Source organism: Haliotis rubra, unplaced genomic scaffold, assembly GCF_003918875.1.
Source record: "Haliotis rubra isolate DU_JTF1 unplaced genomic scaffold, ASM391887v1 Scf15, whole genome shotgun sequence".
NCBI lineage: Eukaryota > Metazoa > Mollusca > Gastropoda > Lepetellida > Haliotidae > Haliotis > Haliotis rubra.
Window position 1 is genome coordinate 3,768,785 of NW_025765447.1, and position 10,861 is coordinate 3,779,645.

Consider the following 10,861-nt stretch of genomic DNA (forward strand, 5'->3'; position numbering starts at 1 on the left):
TTAACGCACAAGACCAACTGTGATCTTAACATTTAGCAAATTCTAACACGTTCTACAAAACAAGCCACCAAGCCAAGTCGCCTCTAAGGACTTCTTAGGTTAGTATGGGGCCGATTCCAGCTCGGGAAACAGGAAAATATAGTAACTGTATTGGTATTGACATGGAGATTGTACATACCTGCAGACTGGTGTTGATGACACATCATATTCATTGTGTATTCATGCTAATAGATGGAAAGCTCAAAGCAAGTAGGATTTAGAGGCCAACTATGTTTTTAGCCAAGACCAAATTAAAGAACAATTATGCTGACAACAACGTTCTGAACATAAATGTACATGTATCTGCTCCTCTATGATACGTGTTGTGTGAACTAAGCTTCTCCGCTGCCCATTATTCAATTGGGATGTGAGATGTATTTCTAGCACCTGGGCTGCCACTTCTTGCCACAGTGATCTTTGTAGACTTATCCGGAGATGCACATGGGATTAACACTTGAAGGAAGGTTTCCCGAAAGGTTGCACTGAGCACAATGTAGAAGAAAAAGTTGGTGAAGTTACTGACCAACTCACAAACTTTTCCAACTCTGCCAACGAGGAAGAAAAGGAAGTGCTCTCTGGTGAATATGCCATAGTCATCGCTGAAGTTATTGACGATCGAGTTGGTGTTGGTAGGCAGGGCGAGGATGACGTAGACAACGGTTGACGCCATGATGGTTATTGTCGTTTGCATCTCTCTCTTCTGTGCTTGTTCCGAGTTCTGACTGGTCTTAATCGATTGTCTCCCCTTGCTGTGACGACGGAGTGATATTACAATCAAAAGATTGAAGAAGAGACATCCTAAGAGCATGAAATACACGAATATAAATTTACTAGCTATGCTTGCATTTTCAAAATGGACTTTATCCTTGACATACATTGAGGTATGCACGAACCTGTAGGCTTTAGTGTTGTTCGCCGCCTGGTAAGATATGACGATATATTTCAAGGGGCTGAAAATATGTGCAAGAAGGCCAACTACCATTATCAGTGCGCAGACGACACCTGGGTTGTTCACAAGACGCATGCTTTTGGCATGTAGGGGAAACGTCACGGCAATAAACCTCTCAGCGGACATCAAGCAGGTGTAACAAAATCCAACTCTCCTGAGAGCCACCGATGCGTAGGTGGAGACGTAGAGGCCGTAGTACAGGTAGATGCGTTTTGTCAAGGCCTTGTCACCGTATATCAAGTCCATGATGCTGGAGATGATGTCAGTAGTGAGGAAGAGGACCTCGGAAATACACAGGGCCAGTAGGATAGTACTTGTGGGGCTCTTCATCCGTTTCTGACAGAAAACGACAACGTTGCAGATGTTGGTGGCGAGAGCGATTATAGTTAAAGGAACCTGAATGTATCCAGTCACAGTGAGGAAGGTTTTGAAAGTAGCCTCTGTCACACTGCCAGAATGGATCAATGCGAATGGGGAGGCTGACTTGGATTTCTTTTCTTCCTCTTTCACTGTCTTATTACTATTTTCGTATATAGTGTTGTTGTGGTCGATGCTGTCTCTGAGATCCATGTTGGTCACGTTATAAGTACCGTCAGTTGTCATATCTGTTATTTCACGCAATACTGATGTTGATGGCACAACTGGCGATGATGTGTTTGTAATCATGGATCTGGACACATCTGTGGTCACAGGAACTGTTGATGGTAGTGTCACTGTCGATTCCTGTGCCGTCGATGATAACGATCCTACGACTACCAACGTATACATCAATTTCAGTTCCATATCTAAATTTGATAGAATAATTTGCTTTTGATTCGGTGTGTCCACACTCCTTGCGTCAGCAAATGATGACGGTATGACTATATCATATAGTCTCAAATCCTAGCAGTTAGTTTGAGCATGTGCTTGAAATGACGAATGCCAAACTCTCTTCAAGCAGCTTGTGTATCATCACGTCTGGAATGACGAATACCTCGAGACTTGGAGAAAGCAGATGACTTGGCGACAATAGGATAAGAGCTACTTCAAACAAAATTATTTCCACGATGCCAGAAAGTCTGCGTCATTTTGAGATACATATAACCGGAATGATTGACATTTATTTGAACAACTGCATTTAAACAACTACGGAACCACAGATCGCCTGTGATTGAAGCATTGTGTTGGAACCTTACTAGATTGTTTTGTAAATGTCTAAGAACCGTTTTACAAACTACAGTCTATATATGGCATTGTCATGGCGATATCGGTAAAACAAGAATACTAAGATCTTTGTTTGTGCAACAGAGAGAAAACGTTTACAGTCTGAAATTGGTATTTATATATCATTATAGTATTTGTCGAGTATGCATAGGTACGCTATGAAAATGCTATCGATTCTGATTAAGAATGATGTTTTTTCCACATCAAAAGCGACTGGGCACTTTGTATTAACTACTTTGAGGGTCTTCGACTGTGGCATGGGTTATTTCAGATGCGAGGTTTGTTTATATTATCATTCAATTTTGTGATGATGTTAAGAGTCTGATTAGTATAATTATAATGCAGGTAGATTTAAGATTTATGTGTATATAATTTATGAGGGAGATAGAGAAGGAATTGTGATTAAATAAACATAGGTTGTGTTATGTTTATACACGCTGTTAAAGTGATCAGGAATAAGATATTACTGACACAATGGATAAGTATATTGAAACATTGATACAATAAACCTAAATACAACAAACAGTGAAACTTGGCCAGAGGACAGTGAGTGAGTGAGTTAATCTTTAACGTTACATCGGCAAAGTTTCAGCCATATCGTGACGAGAACGTATTTGACGTTGAAATGAAATACGTGTATATAATGAAACCTGTAATGCCGGAAATGCTTGGAAAATGCTTTTGGCTTCAATATCAATATGATGAATTTGACACAAGATAAAAGCACATATACTATACATGTTGGATACCTAGTTGGATATTAAAGCTCAGATGAAAAAATGCACTTGAGGGGTGTCTTCACAGGAAGAAATATTGACGTTTTAACAACATTCGTAAATATTCTAAGTACAAACTGTAGTTTTGAAATACAGACTATAATTATTCATATAGCCTCAACTAATTAAATTACATAAATGATTGTAAAAGGTTTTGTTTTTTTTAACATCTATATGTGAAAAAGATGGAACTCTTGTAGTAGTTATATTCAAAATAATTACGTAAAAAAGTCTTAATTCAAATCGCATAGATAATCTTGTTCACCCATAGAAGTTTCACTTCGTGTATGAGCACTGAACTGGCAACATGCGACTTGATATCTCTGCAGAACAATTAATTTCAAATTTATACCAGTATTTCATACTGGAGAAACAAAGGGGGAAACCTCTCGTCAGCTATGACAGGGTTTACTATAGAATGTGTAAAGCCCTTAATTTGACATATAGTCAGGTTTACAAAGTTGTAAACAAATTCAGTTACCTCAGGGTCGTGAGAAAAATCAAAACCAGGTATGACAAACGCAAACTGGATAGCTTTGATAAGGGTGTCATAAAACCAGGTGCAGTTTATAAACAGTTTGTATGAACGCAACATTCCACCGACGTGTGCTGAAATACAAGATGAGATCAAAGATACAATAAATGTCTCGAAAAAACAACACTTATTGTAGCTCTGGTAGAAATGGGGTTCAGGTACACCAAAAGGGGAGATGACAGAGCTGTGTTTAGAGAAAATTACTCAATCCTGTCCATGCGATCAGCTTATCTCAGATCATTTGAAGAATACCGCACTTTGGGGGTTTCAAATTACATACCTTGATGAAGCCTGGTGTAATAAAAATCACTCAACCGATCGGATGTGGCTTCCTTCAGATTGTTCTAAGGCACCAGTGTTTTTGCTACCTACATGGACCTTAGCTGGATTTACACCATCCCTTCAGCCGCTGGCGATTGCAGGAAGATCTAGCCGAAATTTAAAATAACAAACTACGATTAAAAATTATGGTTGAGCAAAATTGACTTTGAAAGTTTTTGGGACTTACGCACCCTCTCAGGAGGACAATAATTTTACGCTACTTCAACCCCTTTGAGGATACAGCCACAAACATTCTAAGTTGATAATCTGAACTACCAATTATAAAACTTTCTCTATTCACAAAACATATATCCAAATTCATTTAACAAATCTATCTCTTTTAAAAAATCAATGATTAAATGATAATTAACTTTATTTAAAAGGTCCTTTACTGTATTGAAATATTATACCTTATGATGGAGAATTCAACACAGTCAAGCAGGACGTGCTTGACCGGGGTTCTCTCATCACAAGGGATACAAAACGGAGGATCCTCACCTTTCAATAGGTATGCATGAGTATATCTTGTGTGGCCAATACGACATCGTCGTATGATGACCTCTTCAAATCTGGACTGACAACCCAAGTAAGTGTAACCGATATAGGGTTTTATTTCATGTAATTTGTTAATACCTACTTGGCTGTCCCACTTCTTTTGCATCAGATCACGAATGTAGCTTTGTAATCAGAGTATGGAATACGAAGTGGTGTCACAGATTTATTGAGTGCTGCCTTGGCAGCAAGATCAGCCATTGTATTCCCAGAAATGCCAACGTGGCTGGGAAACCAACAAAAGACGATGTCGCAATGGCCAGTAGCAAGCTCATTATACAATTCAATAATTTCTAACAAAAGTGGATGTTTACAAGAAAGATTCTTAATAGCCTGAAGACACGAAAGGGAATCGGAAAAAGTTCTGTATTTTGTTTATATTTACGGTGTTTATTAATATATTTAAGAGCTGTTAGTATGGCGTTAGCTTCTGCTGTGAAAATAGAGCTGTTATTTGGTAGTTGAGAAGATATTGTTCGGGATCCAATGACAGTGGCACATGCCACCGCGCCACCATCCTCGGACCCATATGTAAATAAGGACTTGTATGTATTATATTTACTTTTTAATTGATTATGTTCTTGTTTATATTTTAATTCATTAGTTTCAGATTTCTTAAACTTTGTCAGAGTTAGGTCAACTTCAGGCCTCACCAGTTGCCAAGGAGGAGAAGAAAGAAGACGGGAAGGAGATATATTTTCCCGCTCAATGCCGGCAGCAGAAATGAATGGTTTAATTCTTAGCCCAAGAGGCGGAACAGGAGAAGGCTTTTTGTTGTATAAATCCTCATAAGGAGGATTGAAAACACAGTTAAATGCAGGATTAGACTAGTTAGAATAGAGTTTTGTTATATACTGTAAAGATAATTTGATACGACGGTGGTTAAGGGATGGCTCATCAGCCTCTACATAGAGACTATCAATAGGAGAGGTTCTAAAAGACCCAAGACAAAGTGTTAGGACTTGGTGGTGGACAGAATCAAGTAGTTTTAGGTTGCTGTTGCAGGCTCCACCATACACGATGGAGCCATAATCAAGTTTCGAGCGGACCAATGATCGATATAGGTGGAGGAGGGTAGTTTGATCCCCTCCCCACTTTGAGTTGGCAACAATTTAACTTTAAGGTAACTGTAAGAATGTTATTGCTCGCAATAATACCACATTTCAGCTTTCAGGCGTTAAAGAGCTTGTGTATGCTTCTTTTGCGAGAGTTACGCCAGAAGCGTGGAAAAAGGCTGAAGACCGTGTCCTCAAATCGAGGACGAATACCGTCTGCGGGACGGCGTTAACTTCAGCCGAGTTGCACCTGTTGTAATTCCGCTAGAGTCCTCGACCAGCAGTGACACTGACACTTGATATTTTGAGACGGTCCCTGACATGCACTGCCCGTGAGTTACATGAACGCTGTCACCCTGTCTGTCTGTCAGGTGGGTCATAGTATACTTTGTTTCTTAGAAGTGTCTACCATGGAGTTTTCTCAAAGTTTTTCGATATTTTACGAGTAATCATTATGATTAGGGAATGGTACATCGTGATTACTCATATGCAATATTAGGTCGAGGTGGTAAAATATCAACCATTATCAAATAATTGCCAAAAAGCATTTTCAAAGCATTTCTGGCATTGCCTTAGAATGTTAGGTTAAAACTATTAGCACTATGTAGACAATACATACAGTGAATGAGTGAGTGAGTTTAGCTTTACGCCGCACTCAGCAATATTCCAGCTTTATGGCGGCGGTCTGTAAATAATCGAGTCTGGACCAAACAATTCAGTGATCAACAGCATGAGCATCGATCTGCGCAACTGGGAACCGATGACATGTGTCAAACAAGTCAGCGAGCCTGATCACCCGATCCCGTTAGTCGTCTCATACGACAAGCATGGGTTACTGAATATCAATATTCTAACCCGGATCTTCACGGGTCAATACATACAGAGGACGATGAACAGCGCAGAGATATGTAAGTGCGGGACAGGATACAGGACAAAGGAATCCAGTTCAGAAATCATGTTTTCAGATTACTACCAGGACCTGAGTGAGTGAGTTCAAACTTAAACTCACATAGGCAGTATTCAGCCGCATCGTGACTATGAGTGAGCGAGTATTTTTACGCTGCTTTTAGCAATATTCCAGCAATATCACGACGGGGGACACCAGAAATGGGCTTCACACATTGTACTCGTGTGGGGATCGAAGCCGGGTCTTCGGCGTGATGAGCGAACACTTTAACCACTAGGCTATCCCACCACCTCTCGTAACCATGAAAAAAACAAACTTAAATGATATATATATGCCTGTAAACAGGGGACAGTAAAATAACTGTAATATCACAGACGTACATATAAAACTAGCAACAAACATTAAACGATATTTCTACACACAATACATTATAGAACTGGGGGTAGATCACCATACCAGGGATCATAGGAACTTACAGTGCTTTTGCTACCTGCTTGGACCATGGCTGGATTTACACCAATGCTTGAGTTGAAGACAAACCCACGCACGAGGACAATAGGTTTACAATACTTTAATCCCCTTTGAGGATACAGACACTAACAATATCAGTAGCTAATTCAATCTACCAATTTATTAAAAAATTCAAACAATTTAAAAATTTAAAAAATCAATGATTAAATGAAAAGTGACATTGCTAAAAGATCCTTCACAGTTTTCACACGGAAATATTTATCCCATTTGATGAAAAGACCAACACACTCAAGAAGGACATGCTTAACCGTCATTCTTCCATCAGAGGGGATGCAAAATGGAGGATAAAATGTTCATGAGTGTATCTGCAGTGGCAAATACGACATCGTCGTATAATGGCCTCCTCAAATCTGGACCGACAGCCAAATTAGGTGTAAGCAATAGTTGGTTTTATTGGATGTAATTCATTATATATATTTGGGTGTCCCAATTAATTTGCATTAAATCAGGAACATAAGTTCTAAAACAGGTTTATAATCACTATTGGGTATCAAAGGTGGTGTCACAGATTTGTCGAGTGGTGCCTCAGAAGCAGTGTCGGACTTTATGTAGCCAGTGATTCCACGATGACTCGGATACCAGCAAAATACGATGTCATATTGACCAGTCGCAAGATCATTATAAAATACAATAATTTCATTTAAAAGACTTGATTATTTACAGCCCGCCGTCATATAGCCGGAGTATTGCTTAGTGCGGCGTTAAACAATAAACAAACAAAAACAATGTCTTAAGCACATTTTAAAACGTTCTGTAAACCAAGTTATCAAGCCATCAAGTCGCCTCTTAGGACCAGCATAGGTTGTTAGGGGACAATTCCGACTCGGTCCACAGAACAACCGACTGTATTGGTAGTGACTTGAAGATTGTACATACCTGCAGACTCGTGTTGGTGATACGTCATAGTCATTTTTGTCATTTCAAACTTATGGACAAGAGTCTCAAAGCTGACAGGATTTATGGTCCAAATACGTGTGTAGCCAATTGGATAACAATTATACTGACAACAACGTTCTGAATATAATTTTACATATGTCAGTTCATCTATGAGTAGTGTTGTGTTCATCAAGCGCCCCCGTTCCATTGCCACTTATTCAATTGAGACGTGGAATGTGTTTCTGGTGCCTGCGCTGTCACTTCTTGCCACAGTGATCTTTGTAGACTTTTCGGGAGATGAACATGGGATGAACACTTGAAGGAAGGTTTCCCGGAAGGTTGCACTGAGCACAATGTAGAAGAAAAAGTTAGTGAAGTTACTGACCAACTCACAAACATTTCCAACTCTGCCGACGAGGAAGAAAAGGAAATGCTCTCTGGCAAATATGCCATAGTCATCGCTGAAGTTATTGATGATCGAGTTGGTGTTGGTAGGCAGGGCGAGGATGACGTAGACAACGGTTGACGCCATGATGGTTATTGTCGTCTGCATTTCTCTCTTCTGTGCTTGCTCCGAGTTCTGACTGGTCTTAATCGATTGTCTCCCTTTGCTGTGACGACGGAGTGATATTACAATCAAAAGATTGAAGAAGAGACATCCTAAGAGCATGAAATACACGAATATAAATTTACTAGCTATGCTTGCATTTTCAAAATGGAGTTTATCCTTGACATACATTGAGGTATGCTCGAACCTGTAGGCTGTAGTGTTGTTCGCCGCCTGGTAAGATATGACGATATATTTCAAGGGGCTGAAAATATGTGCAAGAAGGCCAACTACCATTATCAGTGCGCAGACGACACCTGGGTTTTTCACAAGACGCATGCTTTTGGCATGTAGGGGAAACGTCACGGCAATGAACCTCTCAGCGGACACCAAGCAGGTGTAACAAAATCCAACTCTCCTGAGAGCCACCGATGCGTAGTTTGAGACGTAGAGGCCGTAGTACAGGTAGATGCGTTTTGACAAGGCCTTGTCACCGTATATCAAGTCCATGATGCTGGCGATGATGTCAGTAGTGAGGAAGAGGACCTCGGAAATACATAGAGCCAGTAGGATAGTACTTGTGGGGCTTTTCATCCGTTTCTGACAGAACACGACGACGTTGCAGAAGTTGGTGGCGAGTGCGATTATAGTTAAAGGAACCTGGATGTATCCAGTCACAGTGAGGAAGGTTTTGAAGGTAGCCTCTGTCACACTGCCAGAATGGATCAAAGCGAATGGGGAGGCTGACTTGGATTTCTTTTCTTCCTCTTTCACTGTATTGTTGCTGTTTTCGTATATAGTGTTGTTGTGGTCTCTGAGATCCATGTCGGTCACATTAAAAGTAGCATCAGTTGTCATATATGTGATGCCAGGCAATCGTGATGTTGATGTCGCAAATGGGGATGATTCGTTTGAAGATGCGACTGGTGCAACTGATGATGGTGCAACTGTCCATGTGGATGTCACTGCCGATTCCTGTGCCGTCGATGATAACGCTTTCACAACTACCAAAGCATAAATCCATTTCAGTACCATATTGAATATCTGATCGAACAGTTTGACTTGGTGTGTCCACACTTCTAGCGTCAGGAATGCTGAGTTTTCGACTTTCTCATATGGTCATGAAATCCCTCTTTGGATGAATCAGCGTAAAGCGTGACGTCTAATGCCAATACGTTCACCATTTATATATGGGCGAATGATAAGGCCATTCAGCGTAGACGACAATGTTTGACTTGTTATAAGACTCGGCAGTGCGAGTGTGATTGAAAATCTAAATAATCTGACAGCCTTTCCCATCTAATCACCTGCCATGATAAATGCACAAAGAGTCTTTCTGTGGGGTTAAACAACAATCCTTCAGGATAATGTATATATTAATATCACTGAGATAATAATGGTGACAGATGGATAAGACAGAAAAGAGATCACGGTGGACAATAATGATGAACAGAACAGACGGTGTATTGCAACGGTACTTCTTATTGAGGAAATGAACGACGTTGAAGGTGCCTTGATTAATGATGAGTTATTGCCCTACGACAGGTATGACATATTTATCAAAAGTTTTTGAACAATATTTCTTCTTTTTTACAAAAAATCATCAATAATTAAATGAAAACTGACATTATCAAATAGATTATTGTGGGTTTTCACGCTGAAATATTTATATCTTGCGATCGAAAAATTAAAGAACATGCTTGACTTTGATTCTTTCATCACCTATCCTCACCTATTCGCGTGTATACTGTGAATGGCCAATACGACATCGTCGCATGACGATTTTTCAAACCTGGACTGACAACCCAAGTAGGTGTAAACGATAGTTCAACTTCATGTAATTTATTGATACTTACCTGGATGTCCAGATTTGTTGAGTGCTGCTGTAGCAGAGTTAACAGAAATTCTGGCTGGGTAACCAACAAAAAAAGATGTCGTGTAAGCCAGTAGCAAGAACTACTATTTCCAATTAAAAGTGGATGTTTAAAAGACATGTATTAATAGCCTAAAGATACGACAGTTGAGTTGAGTTGAGTTGAGTTGGGCTTTACGTCACATCGGCAATATTCCAGCCATATAGTGACGAGAACAAGTCTGCATTAATAATCATTGTAGGTAGTCAAAATTTTATTTAAAAAACATATATTCATTACATTGTTTTTTACAGACAGAAAAGGGCATAGCACTAAATTTAAAGGCAGGCAATTTGTTAGTGACATTACACAGTTAGAATTTATGATACAGATCAACTTCCCTCCGGTTGTTCACTATCAGATGAGCGCTCACGCGGGAGAACAGATATTTCAGATTTGTTGCATCATAGTGTGAGTCCCTTGCAGACGATAAGTCCACACAGTCAAGCAGTATATATGTTTGATGGTGAAAACCTCATCGAGAACCAGAGATATATTTAGACCTGGTGTAAAAAGGGATCCAATGACAGTGGCACTGGCAACCTCAGTGGTCGATAAAATCGTTGCTGCATCATATGATTGCTAAAATTCGAAAATGACCCACACATGGGGCGTATTCTGTATCGTCGGTAAGGAAATCCGAAAGGGTTCATTCAT

The 10,861-nt window shown here is 39.8% G+C and overlaps 2 protein-coding genes across 2 annotated transcripts; both read right to left on the reverse strand.

Annotated features, from left to right (window-relative positions):
* Positions 1-391: 391 nt before the first annotated feature.
* On the reverse strand, positions 392-1,558 carry LOC124270118 (sex peptide receptor-related protein 2-like). Its single transcript, XM_046705137.1, has one exon. It carries the CDS (start codon positions 1,556-1,558, stop codon positions 392-394), a length of 1,167 nt encoding a protein of 388 aa, XP_046561093.1.
* A 6,400-nt stretch (positions 1,559-7,958) lies between these two features.
* LOC124270119 (sex peptide receptor-related protein 2-like) lies at positions 7,959-9,116 on the reverse strand. Its single transcript, XM_046705138.1, has one exon. It carries the CDS (start codon positions 9,114-9,116, stop codon positions 7,959-7,961), a length of 1,158 nt encoding a protein of 385 aa, XP_046561094.1.
* Positions 9,117-10,861: the final 1,745 nt, after the last annotated feature.